Source organism: Lytechinus pictus, chromosome 3 (genome assembly GCF_037042905.1).
Source record: "Lytechinus pictus isolate F3 Inbred chromosome 3, Lp3.0, whole genome shotgun sequence".
Lineage (NCBI taxonomy): Eukaryota > Metazoa > Echinodermata > Echinoidea > Temnopleuroida > Toxopneustidae > Lytechinus > Lytechinus pictus.
In genome coordinates, this window is record NC_087247.1 from 36,099,856 (window position 1) to 36,123,010 (window position 23,155).

At 35.3% G+C, this 23,155-nt stretch overlaps 1 protein-coding gene across 5 annotated transcripts in view; it reads right to left on the reverse strand.

Moving 5' to 3' along the window:
* Positions 1-343: 343 nt before the first annotated feature.
* Positions 344-23,155, reverse strand: part of LOC129255658 (zinc transporter ZIP10-like) — a 50,257-nt gene continuing 27,445 nt past the window's right edge. For all 5 annotated transcript variants that reach the window (XM_064096936.1, XM_064096937.1, XM_064096935.1 and 2 more), the window contains exons 6-9: positions 10,679-10,814; positions 8,218-8,754; positions 7,163-7,350; positions 344-5,405 (exon numbers count right to left, since the gene is read on the reverse strand). In XM_064096936.1, coding sequence (XP_063953006.1) covers positions 5,256-5,405; positions 7,163-7,350; positions 8,218-8,754; positions 10,679-10,814 — 1,011 coding nt within the window. In that variant the 3' untranslated portion in view covers positions 344-5,255. The remainder of the gene's footprint in view (positions 5,406-7,162; positions 7,351-8,217; positions 8,755-10,678; positions 10,815-23,155) is intronic.

The window sequence follows — 23,155 nt, forward strand, 5'->3', positions numbered from 1 at the left end:
TGTCAATTTCACCAACAGTGCAATGTTCATTTCAATACTAACTGCCAATTTCATTAGTACATAAAATTTCCCATTTTGTAACTTTCACCAAATCAGAATGATGACAATACTGCTTCAGAAACTATGCTTCATGAGAGAAAGCAATGAATATATCTACAAAAGGTCCACAAATGTAGAAAAGTATAGGGTATACCATGAGGCTTAATTCTGGTAAAGATTGCTTCAATTTTAGAGAGATGGAGCAGAAAAAAAACCTATCACAACGAGAGGAAACATTAAAGGGAAGAAAATTGGAAAGAGGAGAGAAGGAGAAAAGAGGAGGGAAGGATAGAGAGAGCAAGACAAAGAGAGAGGGGGAGAGGAGAAGAGTTACATGGTCATGGTCTATGGTTATAATCTTGAGGGTTTCCATATTATACCCCTTTCATATTGCGCTTTTCACCGGCGAAGTTCGCCAGCGAAGGGGAAAGTGTCCAGTATGAAAGGTACACAGGAGAACTTCACCGGCGAACTTCTCCACCTATAGAGGTGGAGAACTTCGCCGGCGAAACTGTTTCAGCGGCGAAGTTCGCAGTGAAAAGGCCAGCTAAAGTGAACCGGAGAACTTCTCCTCTTTAATGACGTCAGAGGTCAATTTTTTCTCTCCCGAAGTCCCCTGTACCGAGATTCCGCGCGCGATAGTTGCAAGCTCAGCTGAATACTATGGCCAAGTAGATACCCTCGAACATAATTTTTTTTTTTTACTAACAATATTTATTAAAAAGCAATTTTAACATGTATAAAATGCGCTAAAATATAAAAACAAGGTGATATTGTTTGTTTTTCTCGTAATACTTTCAAAATATGTTGTAATTAATATTTTTTATACCTTTTGTAATAGGTAAGAAGTAATATTTACAATTTTCTTTCGTTTGTTCTGCAATCGCCCGTTGACTTTCGCCGGGGAAGAAATGTCAGTGCGAAAGGGTACATTTCTTCTTCGCTGGGGAAGTGAGGAATGCGAGGCGGAGAAGTTCGCTGGTGAAAAATGAAGAGGGCAGTATGAAAGGGGTATTTAAAGGAGAATGAAACCCTTGAAACCAGCTGAATCCATATCAATGAGAAAAATCAAAGAAACATATTGTTGAAAGTTTGAGGAAGATTGAATGAATAATAAGAAAGTTATGAGCATTTGAATATTGAGATCACTAATGCCATGTAGATCCTCCAATTCGCAATGCGACCAAGATCTGTGATGACACACACGTACAAATCCCTCATTACTTTAGTACTTATTTCACTTATACAACCGCGTAGCCAGGATTTCATTTTGGAGGGAGCGGTAAATGCACGCAAAGTGTGCTAACACTTACAGAGCGCGCTTCCTAGGGGGTGGGTGCAGGGAGGGGGAGTTTCCCCCTCCCGCGCGAAGCTTTTGGTGTTTCATAAATTAAAATGAAAAGGAGCCGTCTCTCTTGTCTCTAGTACCTATATCAGCTCCAATTCAGTTGACTATATTGTGATTTTGAACCTTGTTTTCATGAACCTTGATTTCAAAAGTGATTGTGAACGCACAAAAAAGGAATACAATGGAGGAAATTAATATAATAATAACCCCGCGTGAAGCGCGGAAGCTGAAGCGTTTTATAAATTTTTTTGCCATGTAAAGGGTCCAGAGAAAAGGGTATTCTCAATGATATATTGAATACTTCCCTTGGAAAGATCAGATTTGATTACAAACAATTTAGCGACGGTGCACATATTTAACTCGCAAAACAGAGGAGAAGAAGTGTATATGCCGGGAGGAAGATATTCCTCCCCGCGCAGAGCAATGAAACTCTGGAATTTCAAAAAGCGGACGTTTCATCAAATGCAGATATCTCTAATACCCCATCGGCTCTAATTCAATTGATTTTCTAAGATTATTGAAAAAAAAAACACAAAGCTACCTTTCTTCCCTTTCCTCCCTTCCCTTTTCCTTTTCTCCTCTCTTTTTTCCCTTCTTTTTTTTCTTTTTGGGGACGTTTTTTTTGGGGGGCGACCGCCCCCACCGCCCCCCCTGGCTACGCGCCTGCACTTATATTCTCACTTTTATAGAGTCTATCACAAGGTGAGGTGTTCTCTTTATGAGAGGACAAGTACAGAGGTTTCACAACATTATATCATTGATGAATCGTTTGTCATATGATTAGAATGAGCAAAAAGAGATGTTTTGGGGTATATTTTCAGTGTCCAAAAGGGGAGAGTTGTTCATCTGTGACATCATAGATCTTGGTCGCATTGCCAATGAGAGGATCTCCATAGCATTAGTGATCTCGACATTCAAATGCTCATAACTCTTCTATTGCTAGTCCTATTTTACTCAAACTTTTTTTAATCTTATTCTTTGATTTTTCTGCTTTCACAAAAGCTAACTTGCTCCAAGAGTTTCATTCTCCATTTACAATGACTGTAGGACAGTTTTTTTAACTGTCATTTCTATTTAAACATTGTCTCATTATTGGACAAATATAGGTTGGCAGGTTGTTGTTGCATATGAATGGTTGTGTATTGACTTTATAAATATATCCTATATCTGGGGTCAGTCCATGGGCATGTTTACATGTAGGTCCATCCATTGTTACTGGGAGTGCTGTGTCAATGCTCAGCACCCCCAGTAACAATAGACTAATCCTCCATGGATAGGTCCCTGGGTCCATCAAAGATCTAGACATGTAATTTGGTGACCAGATGTTTTATTCTATTCCATATAGCACATTGTCAGATTACAATTTCATGATATTGCACAAAATAGCTCCAACTCCTCTTCCAACACTTCCAACAACAAAATGAATGTAAATTGGCACCAAGTTGAACTAATTATAATGACACATTACCATTGGATCTATTCTTATTGAGATCTGAAGATAAATCTGGTGATGTTGTAAGGAAAACTTATCAATTCTACGGAAATTACAACCTTACTTATAAGACGGGGAAAGGGGAAAAAATATCAGATATTAAAGCATTTACATTCACATTCAATTGACCTACAATCAAATAAGATATTTTTGTTCACAGCATGATCACCTAAGTGTCCACCCATAGAGCCAACACAAATACGAACTTTGCTAAACCTGTTCAAATCTTCTTTGAAAAGCGATAAGAAAGAAATTTGGAAGTACCCATTCCTGAACAAAGGTTTGTTTATAAAGAGACAGGATGAGAAAAGGTATTTGCAATCACTGTTTGTTGATTTGCTTATCTGGCAGTAAAGGCACAGGCCTATAGCTTGTGCATACATGTATACAACTTATCAATTATGTAATCCTGATTCTCTTTAGAAACCAAGGATTAAATTACAATAGTGACCGGCTTTGTGTTTAATAAGAGGACACGGGTGCAATGACTTAAGTATTCTCATACCCTATAACACAAAACTTTACAATTGATTGAAAAATAGAGGGTTTTTACCCATATCAATTGATAATTTGTGCAATAAATTAAACAAGTGGAACGCCTCTGGCAGTGTCGCCTGCACTACGCAATTCGATATAGTAGCAGTGCTTCCTTTGAAACAGCTAATGAATAATTATTCACAGAAGAAAACACCAATATGATAATAAAATATTATGTCCATTGGCCAAAATGACCTTTGACCATGATCATGTGATCCATGACATGTTCAAAACAATCATTCATACTTGATTACCCTTATGTTGTTTCATGAGCTAGATCCATAAACTTCTTAAATTGTGATGCCAATTCAACACATACTCCCAACACGGCCAGAGTTCATTGACCTTTAAATGACCTTTGATCTTGGCCATGTTACTGAAATGCACACAGGGTATTAAGGGATACATTGCTGCTCTTATGTCCAAGTTTCATGAACTAGCTCCATAGACTTTTAAAGTTATGATGGCAATTCCACAAATACCCCCAACATTACCAAAGCTTGTGGACCATAAATGACCTTTGACCTTGTTCATGTGACCTGAAACTAGCACAGGATGTTCAAGGATACTTGATTGCTCTTATGTCCAAGTGTCATGAACTAGATCCATAAAATTTCAAAGTTATGATGACAATTCCTCAAATACCCCCAATATGGCCAAAGTTCGTTGACCCTAAGTGACCTTTGACCTTCACCATGTGAACTGAAACTCGCACATGATATTCAGGGATACTTGGTTGCTCTTTTGTTTAAGTTTCGTGAACTAGATCCATAAATGTTTAAAGTTATGATGACAATTCCCCAAATAACCCCAACATGGCCAAAGTTTGTTGACCCTAAGTGACCTTTGACCTTAATCATGTGACTTGAAACTCAGGCAAGATCTTCAGTGATACACTATTACCCTACTGTCTAAGTTTTATGAACTAGGTCCATATACTTTCGAAGTTATGACATTTCAAAAACTTAACCTTGGTTAAGATTTTGATATTGATTCCCCCAACATGGTCTAAGTTAATTGACCCTAAATGACCTTTGACCTTGGTCATGTGACCTGAAACTCAGGAAGGATGTTCAGTAATACTTGATTACCCTTATGTCTCTAAGTTTCATGAACTAGGTCCATATACTTACTAAGTTATGATGACATTTCAAAAACTTAACCTTGGTTAAGATTTCAATGTTGACGACGCCGCCGTCACCGCCGCCGGAAAAGCGGCGCCTATAGTCTCGCTCAGCTATGCAGGCGAGACAAAAAACCAATCATAGTTTAAAGTGCACAGCCATGTGTCACATGGCTGTAATCACAAACTCAATGCTCTAGAGCTGAGACATTTCTACTTCTACATGGAGGAGATAAAAACTAGGCTTTCGTATCAATAATTCATTCTCTGGTGTAAAAATAAAAAGCTTCAGCTACATGTAGCTATCACAGGAATAATGGCAAATCACAAATTCCTTAATACATAGAAACAATACCAGCCATTATATTTGCAATATACACATTTGTTTCTTGTTATTGTTTGTATAACAGTGAAATGTACAAGGCGACAAACATACAAATTCTGACACACAAAAACTAAACATTCATATTTGAAACGCTGTTGAATTTGTGACCCACAACAATATACAAAGTTCGGAACATTTTTAACAAAAGTAAAGTTTTTATATCTAAGATAACTTTAAGCTTGTACAAGCCCATCTCTCAAATGATATGCCATGTTTCTCTCCTGCCATCCTCTCTATCAGCTAGCTCTTCATGATAAATTCAGTGTTCATTGACTATATCTCAATCCCAACGATTTGAATCACCATGGCAACCACATCTTAAAGGAATTTCCTATGAAGCAAGTGCTGCTATAAGGAGTTCTTCATACAGCGCTATAACAAGCATGGTACCGATTCCAAACAGTGCACCTAGAACCTGAAGCAAGAGATGACATGACTTACTGTCTGTGGTGTTGTTCAGACTTTCCACCATCTCAGGAAACTGCAATAGAGAGAGAGAGAAAAAAAAAATCAACTTTTCATATTGAAATTCACTTTACATGTGTGCTGCATTATCATTCAATAAAATGTGCATCACTTCTCAAAAGTTGGATGGACGTAAATGGATGATAGGCAGAGAAAAGGAAAAAGAAGACAAAGTTTGGATTCAAAAGTTGCAAAAGCATGAATGGATTTCTTGTCCTTTCACTGCAGATACATGTATATGAACAAGAAAACAAAATTAGCGTCCATCAAGGCAATAAAAAAAACATCACTTAAATCGATCACTTGCTTTTCCTAAGGCGATTTGAACTAGGTGACTATTATAAAGGAAGGAATAACCCTGAACCTCTTTGTGAACTCTCTGTAGAAACAATCACTTCCTACATGTATACATTAACTAAGAATTTACTAACTAGACTATTGAACTACAACTCGTGCTACACATTACAGGGTGGATCAATGACTGTAATTAGGGCAGAAACAATAACCAATCCAATATTTTTGCTTTTTTTGCAAACAAAAACCCATCAAAACGGAAAAAACGCATGCAGGATTTTGGTCAGAAAAAATGTTGCTCGATCATTGCTACATTGCAAACAGTGTTGTTGAACAAAACATCAGTAAAATGTAAAATCTGCCAACATTCCGATTAAATATTTTTTTCAGTAATCTATTTGTATAAATGTGTATTTATTTCTATATATGTGTAAATTGATATTGAATACCTAAAGATGGCTAATGATTGGGTCTAAATTTATTACCGATGAGAGAAACATATTTCTGTTTTAAAGAAACATATGAGCATGCGATAATAGTCTTTGGACATTCTGATGAGTATTTTTTTTAATATAAAACCTAACTGAATTTGAATTTGATAACAGTGGTACTTTTCATCAAAAGATGGCTAAACTTACTGAGTATGTAATTCATCAGTCAATACATTAATAAAATTGAATAACTTAAATAGCAACAAAAAAGGATTTTTTAATCTGAAAAATGTAGTCTTGCTAAAAAGAAAACTCAGATTTCCTATAGTAAAAGTAGCCCATGATAAATATATGAATAATTCTGACTATACTAATGAAACAGGTCTTGAAAGAAAATCTGATATGACTGGAAAATGATGAAAATAAATTACTTAATGCATATGGACTTCATATGCTGAATTTTGCAAATGTAATGATGCCTCTTATGAATATTAATTGAGAACAATGATAGAGATTACAGGATAGTTGAGAATGTGTTGGATGAATAAACAAACAAAAATAAGGACGGAATAAAAAAAAATCAGAATAGAGAATTGTAAGCATTTACGAAAGGAAGATTTTGGATTGATTTTTTTCCAAATCATTTTTGCACATCTTTTTATCACTATACTTAATCTCTTTTTTACCGCACTATAATTCATTTGCATAAATATTCTGAATTCAGACTTTCCCGGCAGGGAGATAAGCCTCATTCAAAATTATATTGTGTTTTACTTGGAATACAATGATCCATATTCTTAAATGCAGCTGAATTAAAATCAGGTAGACCCCATATAGTTTACCCCAAAAAATAGCCAATGAATGTAGGGGGAAACTCCTGCAAAGCTATTTTACTAAAAACATGTTCCCAAAAATAGGATTTCTAATGGTTTATTTGAACAACATGTTTAAGTTAAATATATACAGTATATACATTTCAAAATCTGATGAAATAAAGCAAGGAGGGTTCTTTCAGATTATGTACTCTTTAAAAGAAAACATGGCTTACCAAATCTGTTAGCGCTATGTAAAGAAATGCTCCTCCAGCTAACGCAAAGATCCATAGACTGACGGAGCTGAGGTGTCCTATACTAAGGCCTATTGCCATGCCAACATAGGCTAGGATGGATGAGACTGCCTGGAATGCCAATGCTTGCTTGATACTCATACCACCTCGCAACATCACAGCAAAGTCACCTGTTTGGGAGAGGAAACCAAGAGACAGATCAGTCGATGACTTCATGACATTTACTCAACTACGGATACTCCAAGCAAAACATGAAAATTTGCCAAAAACTACCATCACTGATCCTTATCCTAATACTATTCTCAACCCCAAAACCCTATCCACTGCATTACACCTAGTCCTATGACTACTCAGAAATTCTATTGTCAGGAGCAACAGATGTGTCACTGAGAGAACTAGAAATGGAAAGAGAAAGGAAAGAGAGGGGAATGAAAGAAGATGCGAAGAGAGTTAGCAAAATGCAGGATGCAACATTCAGGATGAAAGATGTGAAGGGACTGAAAGAAATAGTTTTGGGTGACAGAAGAACATAGGATGAATAAGAGAGCAGAGTTGCAAAGATACAAAACACAAATACCAGATAACTGGTATATAAAACAGCAATAAGAGGGAAGATAGGAGAGAATACACATAAAAACACGGTAACAAACAATAATATCCATGGAGAGAAAGAGTGAGACTGACAGACAGGCAAAGGGCATTACTGGGGAAAGGATTAAAACTAGTAGATAAGTGACAGGCTTGATAAAAGAAAGACTAGTCCTTTTTATATTGACAATAATGCATACATGTATCATACAATTATGAAACCTCTCAAGCTATAAAATAGAATTTTGCAAGTAAGCGACATGAGGAGAATATAACGGCATACATGTCAGTCTATAAGATAAATAGGTTTTGGTCTTACAGTGTACATCAAAAGTGCACTATCACTATTCATATTTTCCAGCAATACGGCCCTCATGGCCAACATATTTTGCTGCTGTGTTAAATTATAAGCATTAAGGTTGAGATTAAAATGATGGATAAATTCTTACCGAGTTCATGAGGTATCTCATGGCACATGACTGCAATAGCTGTACTAAGACCGCCAGCCAAGCTATCTGCGAAGGCCGCTCCAACGATGAGTCCATCCGTGAAGTTATGCACCCCATCCCCCATCACAACCATCCAAGCAATGGCAGAGATGCCCATCTTGCCAGTATTGGCATGGCTGTGTCCATGATGACTATGTCCATGATGATGATGATGAAGATGATGATGATGATGATCACTATTATGTTGGTGGTATGAATGCTCATGGTTGCCCTGAGAGGATGAATGGCCATCTGATTCAACAACCTTCTTGGGAGTAGAAACACTGAATAGATCAGTGTCCTTGCATATACTGGTTGACACACCTCCATAGCTACTCTCCTGGTCCTTTTTCATGCTCAAATCAAGGCTGGATTGACTCTTCTTCTCTTCCTTCTCCTCATCTGCTTTCTCTTTGTCATTCAGCTCCACGTGTGGAATGACAGATGATTTGTGCTTAAAGCTGAAGACCCCTGGGTAATGCTCATTCACCACTTTAGCTGGAGATATCAAAACAATGTAAACGGAAGAGAAATTAGTCATTATCTAGCAAATTTTCAACCAAGATTTTTAAAATCCATTTATTGCATTCATGAAAACATTTTAGAACTGCACATCAGACCATCGCCTTGATAAGATATTACCATCCAATCGCATCAATTAACTCCTTCAATTCTGAAAATGGGTTAGCTAATGGGAACACTGTACCAGCAAATACACTTGATTTGATAGTTACATTACCCATAAAATAATAACATAATTTCCCTGTGATTTGGAATTCCACCCCTAGAGATGTAACTGAATGCAAGTCTGTAAGTCATTAAAAAAAATTGAAGCTGTTTCTATTACTCAAATATTGTAGTTGCTTTTCTCTTGTAAATTGACACCTTTTTATGATGTTTTTCTGTTTCTTTGTGTTTATTTCTTGTTGTTGGTTGTATACCATGTTAATTGTTTAACTTTATATCGTTTCGTTATACCATGTCATTTTATCAATGTTCTGGGAACTGTGCTTATACAAGGCCTATTGGCTTTATTTACACAAGTCCCCATTTCATTTTCATTTTTTACTCTTGCTTGTGAATAGTTTATTATATCTTGATTTATATTTGTTTTTTTTTTATTGACAATGAAATAAATGCTAACTGAATTGAATTGATAAAAAAATGTCATAATCAATCAAAGGCTCTCACACAAGTAACACAATTACTAATTTGTTTAACAGTATTTTCTATCTGATGAACTAGCAATTTAATGAGCCCATTGATGAATGCAGCATTTCTTTCTTTGAAAAAGAAAAAAAGATCTCAAGTGGAGTCATGAGAGCATGAAATCTGTATACAGGATGATTGTATTCATTCATGACACACTTCCAAAATACAATCATTTCAATAAACTGAACTACTCCATAATAATGAAAATGAACTTTTCAACTGTCTATGTCCACAATGCATTATAAATGTATTCAGTCTTAGATGAGTGTAACAGGTTGATTGACTGTACATTATTCCTTGATACTCTCCTACCCATTACCAGGGATTAAGAATCCTAAGGGGCAAGACCTTTTTTTTCAGGGCACTTTCAAGGAAAGTGAAGGCAGTGCTCACTTATACCTCGGTCACATTTGTTCTACGGCGGCCGTACGGCGAGTCGAAAACAGCCGTTTTAACATTTTTTGTACGAGCTACATATAGGCGGTTTGAATAAAAGTGAATAAAACGGCTGTTTTCGACTCGCCGTAGAGCAAATGTGACCAAGGTCATTTAAGAAGGTCATCAATTGTAAAATGTACTTTTCAATTGGACACATGCACTGGATTATCACAGGGCACCAGGAACAAAAAGTGGAACGCCTCTGTCAGTCTCGCCTGCATTATGCGATTCGATATAGCAGCAATACTGACTTTGACAACAGCTATTGAATAATTATTCACAATAGAATACACTCAAATGATAATAAAATACTATGTCTATTGACCAAAAATGACCTTTGACCATGATCATGTGACCTAAGACATGTGCAAAACAATCATTCATACTTGATTACCCTTCTATGTTTCATGAACTACATGTGTAGATCCATAAACTTTCCAAGTTATGATGCCAATTCAACAAATACCCCGAACACGGCAAAAGTTCATAGACCTCAATTGACCTTATCTTGTCACGTGACTTGAAACGCACACAGGATAATCAGGGATACATGGTTACTACCATGAAATACCTAAAGAACCAATAATAAACATGGTATTGTATTTTGTGGGAATCTGAAGATAAATTGACTGCCATCATACCAGTTACCCCTCCCCTATTTTGTATATTAAAAGAACCAGTTATATTTTGAATTTATTTTGACTGGTGTTGATAAGAAACTGATGCACAGGACACAAGATTGTCAATACACCATACAACCTTTAGGACATACCTTCATCTGTTCCTCTCTGATGCATCATGGGAATCAATTCATTTGCTGTATCATTATGGTTACATAGCCTCTCTCCTATGTCTTGACTCCCCGATCCATTTTGGTTTCCCTCCTCTGAAAGAGATGGCTTTGACTCCTAACATTAAAAAATAAAGAAAAAGACAATGTTGTCATTAGACTAGATATTGTGTGTCGGAAAACATCAATGCCTACACACAGATTACACCTAATTAGTCTCATGAATATAATCACAAAATCACATTTTTAGACAAGCCTTGCAATTGAAAGCATATTCATTGATTCTATTTGAATCCATTGCTTTTTACCATCCAGACTAAGGTCTCTGACAGACATAGAATACCTTCTATTGAACAGTTCACTTTGTGTTTCAAGAGATAACAAGGGTAATCTATTGAACATGACATAACTAAGTGAACCAAAGTGATAGCATAACTCATGTCTTCATATATCCAAACTATATAATGCAAGCTCTTTTAACTTTCATGCATATTTAGAGACATAGGTGCACAAGTAACAATGAGGGTATTTTCTAAAACTAGCACATCAATGATGTGGAGCTCATCCGGCATCTCGCAACGAAATTTAACACAATTTTAATTTCAGCCCAGTTGACACTATAGTGAATAATACTGGTGACATAAATTGAGGATATAGAATTGAAATTGATGAAGAAATGACATAGAAGCATTTTTTGTGATCTATGAATAAATTTCATATAAATTAAGCATAAATAATTTTCTAGTCAAAATTTCATAACTCTGTGTAGAACCTTGGTGAACCTCATGTAGCTCTCAGATGGAACAAAAATAATCAAAATAATTGAAAATATATGAATAAATTAGCATATTTAATGAGTTTCAAAATTCTGTGTTGAAATTTGTATCACCACCTCGAGCGATCATATAAAGCAAACAAAATTGAAATTGATCAACAAATGAAGAAGAAAAAACATTTTTTGTGATTTATGAAAAAAATTGCATAAATTAGCATTATAATAATTTTCTAAAGAAAAAAAAATCAAAATCGGTCAACAAATAAAGAAGAGGCATTATCTGTGATTTATGAATCAATTTTGCATAAATTAGCATAGATAATTTCCTACTGAAAATTTCAAAATTCTGTGTAGAAGTTTGGTGAACCTCATGAAGTTCTGCCAGTTGGAGAAAAAAATCAAAATCGGTCAACAATTAAAGAAGAAGCATTTTATGTGTATTTTTTAAAATATGCATAAATTAGCATATTTAATGAGTTTCAAAATTCTTTGTAGAAGCTTTGAATCCCCCACCTAATGCTATCATATAAAGCAAACAGAATTGAAATCAGATTTGAAATGACGAAGAAGAAGCATTTTGAAATTCAGTCAACAAATAAAGAAGAGGCATTTTCTGTGATTTATGAATTTCGCATAAATTAGCATAAATATTTTTCTACTCCAAATTTAAAAATTCTGTGTAGAGTTTGGTGAATCTCATGAAGCTCTACCAGATGGAAGAAAAATATCAAAATCAACAAATAAAGAAGAAGAAGCATTTTATCTAAATTTTTAAAAATATGCATAAATTAATTTTGCATTAATTAGCATAAAAATTGTTCTAGCCAAAATTCTGTGTAGAAGTTTCAGTCAGACCGCAGGTCCCTATGCTAATGAGCAAAAAGGCCAGATTCATCCAAATCATCTCGTGGCTGAATCCTCCTCCTTGCAAAATCTCGTGATTCGTGAGATTTTCTTTCTCTAAGAATTTACCTGTTTTAACCTCAAGTTAAATGAAATATTATTGCACCATCAGATAGAGTAAAAGTTACTCTTTCATATTGGTCATTTATTTTGTATACAATATTTAGTTAAATAAGTGAATTTCTGGCCTGAAAATGTGCCTCAAAACTGAATTTTCTTCCTCTGTTTTCTTTTGCAAATTGTGCAAAATTTTTTATTTTGAGCCTCAATAATATCTATATCACCATAAAGCTGAACTTCTGTACTTTCTCACAATGCCACTCTTGATATGCGGCACCTTTTAATCGGGTCAAGATCACACTTTTCCCACCAAGGTACAAGACGAGATTTCTGAAATTTTGTACTTGCATGAATTCCAGAGTTCTGATTGGCTGGATAAGGTTCACAGAACAACAGGCGCGGGGTATTTGAGGAGATTACCACATGGGAAGTGTGACCTTCCCACGAACCCAGGCACTGGAACCATTGGAATTTGCCATTGTGTGGTCTTTTTGACCAATCAGAGTGCAGTATTCTTGTTTTCAAGCTGCTTTATGTACTTGGCAAATGAAAAGTGTGATCTTGACCCGATTAAACCAATTCTTATTTTGAAACCTATATCATTTCAAAGCATACATATTCAGCTTTATCATGATATAAAAATCATTTGGGCTCAAACAAAAATAAAGTGTGAAAATAGCAGCTTATGTCAGGTGAAAATATTTATTTTGTAGCATATTTTAGATCAATATTTTAACCTATATTACAAAATCTTTGAATAAATCCAAACACATGACCTGAAAGAATGATTCTTCTTCTTTACAATGGTACCAAATTCATGAAATTCGATGCACAATTAGAGCAGCAATGACCGAATGAAAAGAGGTGTTTTGGTCCGCATCAAGCTCATTAAATATGCAAAACATCTCAAGTCATGAATATCACTTGGATGAAAGAAGCCACTTTCTTGGGACCTGCAGTCTGACTGTTTGGTGAACCTCATGAAGCTCTACCAGATGGAAGCAAAAAATTCAAAATCGGTCAACAAATAAAGAAGAAGCATTTTTTGTGAATTTTTAAAAATGCGCATAAATTAGCATATTTAATGAATTTCGAAATTCTGTGTAGAAGTTTTGAATCCCCCACCTGGTGCTATCATATAAAGCAAACAGAATTGAAATCGGACTTGAAATGGCGAAGAAGCATTTTGAAATTGTGGACGGACGACGGACGACAGACGCCAGACGACGGACGCCATGCCACGGCATAAGCTCATCTGGCCCTTCGGGCCGGATGAGCTAAAAATGAAATTGATTTTTCCTTTCAATGTAAATTTGATTATCTTGCAGTGCATAAACTTCAACATACAGGTACATCAAATCACAATGCAATTAACAACTATGTTATGTGTTGACTGGCACCTCAAACCTGGCCTACATCTTTGTGTTTGAAGCTGTGTATTGCTAAATTAGCAAAAAGCACCCTCATGCAGTATACTATGCAACAAAATATTCGCTTTCAATCAATTTTGCGTACAAGCTCATACAGCATTAAAAGTCTTTCGTCCTGCATAAGCTGCTCGCTGTTGATCATCCTTTCATGTCCTTCATGACGAAAAACCTCCATTTGAGAACACTATACCCCAGTTTCTTTTTCACCAATTCTCTTCTCCAAGTACTATAAGCCCGAACTGCCCCAAGCATGAAAGCAATTTAAGTATCAAAACACCTGTTTCTTGACCTTGGTCCGAAGATAACACGACAGCCCAGCACATACAGTCACAGCAGGGGACCACACACGATGGATTGCAACGTGTCTAAGAGCCTGCTATGGAGTTCCGTGTATACACGCGGTGAAGTGCAACTTTTTTCTTCTTTCTTCCTTTCTTTCTTCCTTCCTTCCTTCCCTTCTTTCTTTCTTTCTTTCTTTCTTTCTTTCTATCTTTCTTTCTTTCTTTCCTTCTGTCTTTCTGTCTGGCTGTTTTTTGTTTTTTTCGAACGTTAGGACTGTATCAATGCGCGAGTGAACGGCATGCATCCCATATTTTCTTGCTGGACGGACAAAAATTATGGGATGCATCGCAGCGCTGAGGGCTGTCCCTGCATGCAAAGCATACCGTTATTTTCATTCGCTTATTTTCCTTATTTCGAGGTCGATTTTCTTCATTCGAAATTGAAAAAGGACTAATATTGGATGTCTGAATACAATATGCCTTTGAAAACGTGATTAAATATCGAATACAATAATTTCATTCCGAAGGTCCTTCTACAGGCAGAGAAGTCTTACGTAATAGCACAGCTGTTGTTTATCATTTCGTCCTTGGCTTTACTGGCCTGTGGAGGTGAAATTGAAACAACGGGGATTACCTGGCCAAGATGGGTTTATCAGGGCTTGGAAATGTTCAAATGAAAAATGAGAGTTTCAAATGAAAAATGGGGTCTAAAACCGCAGTTTGCGATCCGAACTGCGGTGACGCCTCAAATGGGGTATTTTCGTAATGTTGCCACTCATCTTTGCTTGTATGGAAATTGGTCACGTTCAGTACGTTGGAGATGTTTGAAAAAATGTGAAACTACCAAGCTTGAATTCCAGGCCTCTGTGTTAGCCTGCGTATTGACCTTGTATTAGATCATGTAATTGTGTTTTGTTGCCCTTGGCTACGATTGTCGGCATTTGGGCAATTCACTGCTGAATGCAAGCCCAAAATGATTAAATGATTCGCTGATTAAAAATAACTTGTACAAGTATGATGACTAGGGCTGTTATCGTAAAGAAAATTCTCTGTCGATATCATGCTAAAAATATCTTAGCGATATCGATAACTATCGAGAACATAATCAATACGCATTTTCTATGCATTACAGCGATGTCACATACTCCCGTTGGTCAAAATTTGTATCTGCCACAGTACCAAGAATGCTTTAAAATCTGCTTCATCGGATGTAAATGACTACATATCATCTTTTAACAAACATAATTTAGCATAAATACATCCTCACCTTTCATGTTATTAGCATTATGTTAGGGTTGAATGAAGTTTTATCAATAATTTGGGGGCTTTTTGGGCATCGTTCTGAGCAGTCAATATCTTTCGCCTATCAGCCATTTTGATATCGTGCTGTACATCTTCGAATGTAGAGGGCAGCAGCACATGGCTAGGCTGGACATGTGTTAGCTGCCTTCTACGTTAGTTAGTACTTTGCTAAAATTGGGCTTGCGCTTGTGATGTTTTTTTTTCGATCGAATGGAGTCAAGTGCAGTCATGATGTTTGGATTGTCACAATCTCACCCCCTCTTCGCTATAATTAATAGCGAAGTGGGGGTGAGATCATATTTTGTGGCTAGTATTTTGGAGTTATTTCTGTTGGTGTTCTGAGCAGTTTGAGGAAAAATATGTTTTCCGTGATTTTCTGTTTTAAAAGCCACTTTCAAAGGGCTGTTTCTGTGAAATCACGGAAAATCACTGTGTCCCTACATAATAGCGGGTATTATCGACAACGAGAGAAAGGTTATCGATATCGCTAAGTGGCAAAAAACAAGCGATTATCGACAGGACTAGCGATAAAGACGTTATTGATAACAGCCCTAATGATGACATACGCACTTTTAAGCATGTGGGCTAAGTGACTCCCAGGTGTCTAGCTTTTAGGCTATGCCAGTTTAACTTTCCTATTCTAATTGAGATGAACACCCTGGCAATTTAGCGATGTAGGCATGCCATTTTATCATGTTACCCTTTCCTGTGATTACAATAGTTCGAATCTCTATTTCGAGAGTTGCTATTTAAGCAGAACTCAAATCTATTGGTGATAAGAAAAACTAGGTGGTCCACAAAAAAAAAGTCTCACCTGATTTCACGATCAATAAAACATGCAAACTGACCTTTATTGACCCCAAGATGGAATTTGATATAAGCTTTATAGGAATATATGTGAAAATACCTAATGATTATAGGTTTGCAGTTTAAACAAAGAATATTTATATGAAAAATAAGGAAATGAGGACTTAAAAATAACATGATTTTTTAAACTGAAAACCTGTAAAAAGAAACACATGACCTTTTCCCAAGGATCCTTTGTACCGAGTATTAACAATGCAGAAATAATGAAATGAGAGAAAGTTAAACAAATACTAACAATTTGATAACAAGAAAAATGATGCATCATTTCACCCCTATATGACCTTTGACCTCACCATCTTCATCCTACCTAAGGATTTTTGTACCAAGTATGAACACAACTGATGCAGAAATAACGAAATGGGAGCAAGTCTAAAAAAAAACTTTTAACTTTTTTGTAACATACCAACAGACTAACAGCTAAAGTGATTACTAGGTCTCTATCTAATTTCGTTCAGGCAAGACGTTTAAAGGTCAAGTCCACCCTAGAAAAATTTTGATTTGAATAAATGGAGAAAGATGAAACCAGCACAACGCTGAAAATTTCATCAAAATCAGATGTAAAATAAAAAAGTTATGACATTTTAAAAAAGTTTCGCTTATTTTTCACAAAGTAGTGATATGCATGATTCAGTGACATGCAAATGAGACAGTTGATGATGTCCTTCACTCACTTAATTGTTTGAATTATACATTATTTCATTTTTTACATATTTGACAATAAGGACTAACTTGAATGAACCATATAGTATTAAACGATGCTAATTCCACATGTTGAGGGAGGAATTGTTGTTTCACTTGACAATGAGGAGAAAATTATAATATTTCATATTAAAATATAAAATAAATAGTGAATAGATGGCGTCATCAGTTTCCTCATTTGCACACTGACCAGGATGTGCATTAACTGTTTTCTTTTTAATTAAGCCAAACTTTAAATGTCCTATTTCCTAATTTCCTAACTTATTTCACATCCGATTTTGATGAAATTTTCAGTGTAATGCTTGTTGGATTTTTTTCTTTTTATTCAAATAAACTTTTTTCCTTTAAGTGTGTAGGGAAAGGAATAGCAATTAATGGTATAATGGTATTGTGGCATATACTGCCATAGATTGTCAAGTGCCTGGCCCTGGCTGAATAGGCACCATGTTTTAATTCATTGGTGTAATTTTTCAGTTGCAGTCAAAGCCAAAGTGCTCTTATCACCAAGTCACCCTTTGACTTTTTCAATGAACCTTCATAGAACAGAAGTGTGCTGTCATACTTTTTACTATAGCTATGCATAGCTTTAAAGAAAACATAGTCATGCATCATGTAGATGTTTGTTGGCAATTTATACAAAAAGAAAGTCATATTTCTTTTTAAAAATCTAATATTTAGCGCATTTTTTTTGCATTTTTGGTACCCATGACCTTATAAAGAATTAATTACAAAGCACTTAGCATTTCTAGCTTGTAAACTCTTGTTGGGTAGTGGAGAATACACATCAATTGTGTGTGGAAAGGCAAATCTAATGGGTGAGAATCTAGACTGAAGACATCATCCATGTTTATCAAGTGCTACATTGTTTTTTTTTACAGCAGACTAAAACAGATAATCATTCCATGAACATGACTAGCAATTTGTATCTATATCAATATTAATCCAAGCTTTTTTATTGAATTGTTTTCAAATATATAGGATAAGGTGAAATTAAAGTCCATAATGACAAACTGCTGAAAGATAAAAACAACTTGTCCAGGATTCTGTATGCTTTATCATCTCCTCTTTCTCCTGTAATTAAACCCTTTTTACAAGTACAGCTCCTCAAACACATAAGAATCTAATTATCTCTCATATTGTATGTTTAGCACACTGTTCAATATTTGTTTTGTAAACAATAAAAATGATTGACAGTGGATCAAATCATTAATCATAACAGGAGTGACATATATTTCAACAAGTGGAATGCCTCTGGCAGTCTCGCCTGCATTATGAAATTCAACATAGCAGCAGCGCGGACTTTGTAAACAACTAAGGGGTTTCAGATGAGCGCAGAATGCGTCTTTGAATGTGGGATTGTAATGACGCTAGAATTATATCCCATTCATACGGCTGAGGAGGCTTTGCAAATTCTGCGGTTTTATGTTTCGCAAACGATATTAAAGAGGTGTGGCTTCTTTGGGTACATCAATCACTCATGCATGGCCATCTAAGCAGAAAATGGCACATTTTTCTGAGGAAGTGGTTGAAAGGGTAAAAAGGTCACAGTAAGCTCTGCCCCAGAATTATGTATTGGAGGTCAAAGCATTCACACAGCTGTTTTGCTCCATCATTCTCGAAATATCGTCACTGGAAAACCCCTTGATATCGTCATTTGAATTGCGCATTTCAAACTACGCTATTTTGCATTCACACACTCAAACTGGGTCATTTGAATGATCAATTAAATAACGCAAAATGCGAGCATGTGAAACCACCCACAGATTAATAATTATTAATTGTAATGACGCTAGAATTATATCCCATTCATACGGCTGAGGCTTTGCAAATTCTGCGGTTTTATGTTTCGCAAACGATATTAAAGAGGTGTGGCTTCTTTGGGTCCATCAATCACTCATGCATGGCCATCTAAGCAGAAAATGGCATGTTTTTCTGCGGAAGTGGTTGAAAGGGTTAAAAGGTCACAGTAAGCTCCGCCCCAGAATTATGTATTGGAGGTCAAAGCATTCACACAGCTGTTTTGCTCCATCATTCTCGAAATATCGTCACTGGAAAACCCCTTGATATCGTCATTTGAATTGCGCATTTCATTCAAACTACGCTATTTTGCATTCACACACTCAAACTGGGTCATTTGAATGATCAATCAAATAACGCAAAATGCAACGTGTGAAACCACCCATAGATTAATAATTATACCTTTGACCTTGATCTATAAAGACATATGCAAGACTATCAGTGATACTTGATTACCCATATGTCCATGTTTCATGAACACCAGGTCCATAAACTTTCAAAATTATGATGGCATTTCAACAAATACCCCAAACATGGTTTATTGACCCTAAATGGCTTTTTAACCTTTAATCATGTGACCTAAAACTCATGCAAGGCGTTAAATGATACTTGGTAACTCCTATGTCCAAGTATCATGAACTAGATCCATATACTATGAAAGTTAATGTATAAAAATATTTCAAAAATTAAACCTTGGTTAAGATTTAAATGTTGACAATGCCGCTGTCGCTGTCAGAACAGCGGCACCTATATTAAAAGTGAGTACATGTTGGGAAAAGTTGCCTCTCAAGAGTTAATGTCACAAAATTAAATTCTCTACTGATTACCTCACACTTATATACCGGCTGGTGGCCAAACAAATGTTGACACTAAACAAAGCACTTACAGAGGCCCTGTAACAACGGGTAATGCAGCAGTGTTGCACAATGTAAAAACACCACATTTACATCTTGGATCAATGATTGACATCACAATCTGAAAGGTGATAGATTGCCTACTGTCAGCGCCAACAACATATCTGTGCGGCCACTATACTGGAAAATTAGAAAGATAGGTTGTCAATTGAAGTTTAAAATCACTGTTACAGCCCATTCATAAGTTTCTCTTTTGAATTTCTTTATGATCAATCGCGTCTATGTCATATGAATTCCTGTTAGCCACAACTGTTTACTGAAACATGAATGACAGTTGCTTTACAATTGGAGGCACTAAAAAAATATTATTCTATTGCGTTATCAATTTCTGGTTTATTGGACTGGAAACGATTGCAAGAATCAAATTGTGATTAGTGACAATTTTGAATTTTATTTCACAAACTTAAAACTAATATCATATAATGGAGTTCAACTCACAGGAGTATTCATATTTCATTTCATGATGTGATCAGTTTTCAATATTATATTTGTTCTCGAATTAAAATGAAATAATAAAAAAAAATATTTTGCTACACACATCACTACTCAGTGTTCCTGAGATATTGGTAACATTCAAAGTTATTGTTCAGTAGTAAGAAAAATGATTTCTTTGCAAGCTTTTATTCTCAAATTAATATTTTTTTTCTCTTTTCTAAAACATTATATTCATTTTACTGCTGCCATATTGAATAGTATAAAGTTCATTGACTTCAAATGACCATTGACCTTGACTAAAAAAAAAAAAATCATTTTGAAACATAATTGTAATATTCAAAATGCGTCTCATTTTGGTTTCACTTATGATTATAAAAATAATATTATAATTTTTTTTAATAATGAACAAAATATAAATTCTTATCCAAGTTAAGTGATCTGAAATTACCTTTGACCTTGACCCAGAAACCTGAAAATATACCTAATACCTCTTAGACATAATATCAATGTTTAATATAATAGTGATATTATAATACTGATTTAATATCCCTACTGAATCTAAATAGCAATAAACCTTGATCGTGCCGCCATCTTAGAGGCTGAAGCCATTGCCTTGCATGTGTTTACTATGTTTACACAGATTTCTATATCCTCTGAGGGAGGATGCTATGAGAATATGATGTCATATGCATAATGCAAATATTGTATTACAAGTGATTCTTTGATAGCTCACTTCCAGAGAACAGTGAGATTGACAGAAATTTAAGCACTAAAATAAGCACTTTTATTTTCATTTTAGTCATTACATTTTTGGGGTCCCAATGTATTTGCAAATTTATAAATTTGGGATTGGGAAACACACTCGATACTCTCCTCATCAAAAGCATAGGAAATAGGGCGCCTAAATTTATACTTTTTTGCAGCTTTTAAGTTTTACAAATGCCTCATGTTACCATTTGAGCTGTAAAAACATATTCACACAGAAACCACATATAAATGTAGCTCATTCTCAAAAATGAGCAAAGCATTGTTCTATTCATTGATACTTTCAATGGAACCTTTCTCTTAAACTCTGAATAGGAAATAATGATTAGGTAATTCATTGATAGTGCTTTTGTTGCTGAACAATCATCTATTTCACTTATAACTTTATCCAGAAAAGCTTTGTTGATTAGAGTGGTAACCTATTAGTCACGGCTTTGATTCTTTTTTTATCAACTGTGATCAATAGAGCATATATACAGATCCCTACAAGCATTTCTCCCTATCTCATTGTTAAAACATCAATAAAATACTTGAAATCCTAACAAAAATCAAAATCTAAAGATTTGAAAAGAAAATTTTCAGCTGGTGTGAATTTCAACCTTTCAAAGGGGGAGAGAACTGACCAACACTATGTGTTGTCTCTCATTGACTGTGTGTGTGTGCTATATATACAGTTGAGGCCAGAAGTTTACATACACCCAGGAAATTCAAAGAAAAGTAGATACTTGCCAAACACCATAAAATTTACTGTATCTTATAAAATATTTGTGCTATCATGACAAATTTGATATCAAACAAATGAGTATATCAAATAAAGGATTTCAATCAAGTTGTTATTTTCTAATGTTATCTAGTAATATAGTTTTTGCAAACAGTTGTTTATTATATATCTATCAAGGAAAATATTTTCAAAAACAAGTGGAGCGCCTCTGGCAGTCTCGCCTGCATTAATGCAATTCAATATAGCAGCAGTGCTGACTTTGAAAACGACGATAGAATAATCATTCACAAAAAAACACCATTCATATGATGATAAAATACTATGTTCACTGACCCTTAATGACATTTGACCTTGATCGTGGGACAAAAGTCTTGTACAAGAGATCAGTGATACTTGATTACCCTTATGTCCACATTTCATGAACTAGATCCATAAACATTCAAAGTTATGATGGCAATTAATTCAACAAATACCCCCAACATGGCCAAAGTTCATTGACCTTGTTCATGTGACCTGAAACTCACACAGGATATTCACTGATGCTTGATTAGTCTAATGTCCAAGTTTCATGCACTAGATCCATATACTTTCAGTCATGATATTTAAAACATTTAACTTTGGTTAAGATTTTGTGTTGAGTTCATTGACCCTAAATGACCTTTGACCATGGTCATGTGACCTGAAGCTTACAAAGAATGTTCAGTGATACTTGATTACTCTTATGTCTAAGTTTTATGAACTAGTTCCATAAAAATTTAAAGTTACTATGGAAATTCGACAAATACTCCTAATATGCCCACCCAAAGTTCATCGAGCCTAAATGACCTTTGACCTTGGTCATGTGACCTGAAACTCAAGCAGGATGTTCAGTAATACTTCATTACTCTTATGTGTAAGTTTCATGAACTAGGTCTATATACTTTGTAAGTTATGATGACATTTCAAAAATTTAACCTTAGGTTAAGATTTCAATATTGATTCCCCAACATGGTCTAAGTTCATTGACCCTAAATTACCTTGGTCATGTGACCTGAAACCAAGGCAGTGTGTTCAGTAATACTTGATTACCCTTATGTTTAAGTTTCATGAGCTACGTCCATATACTTTTTAAGTTATGTAATTTCAAAAACTTTACCTTAGGTTAAGATTTGATGTTGATGCCGCCGCCGTCGGAAAAACGGCACCTTTCATCTCGCTCTACTATGCAGGCGAGACAAAAATCAAAATATCGTTCATCACAAAAAACAAAACAAAACACAAAACACATATATTCAACATACTGTACATAAAAAATGATTGTACAAAAAGTAGCAATACAATTATGGCCAAATTGGCCATAATTGCAGGAGACTTAAAAAATATGCTATCAAAGTAGCTACAATGATGCAAAAGACCACTCATGCAACGACACACTGTAAAACAGCAACCTCATATTCCAATTGCACAATACGTTACATCATAACTCTGTATCTGTGAGAATAGACCTGTTTACGATAGCTATTCAAATTTC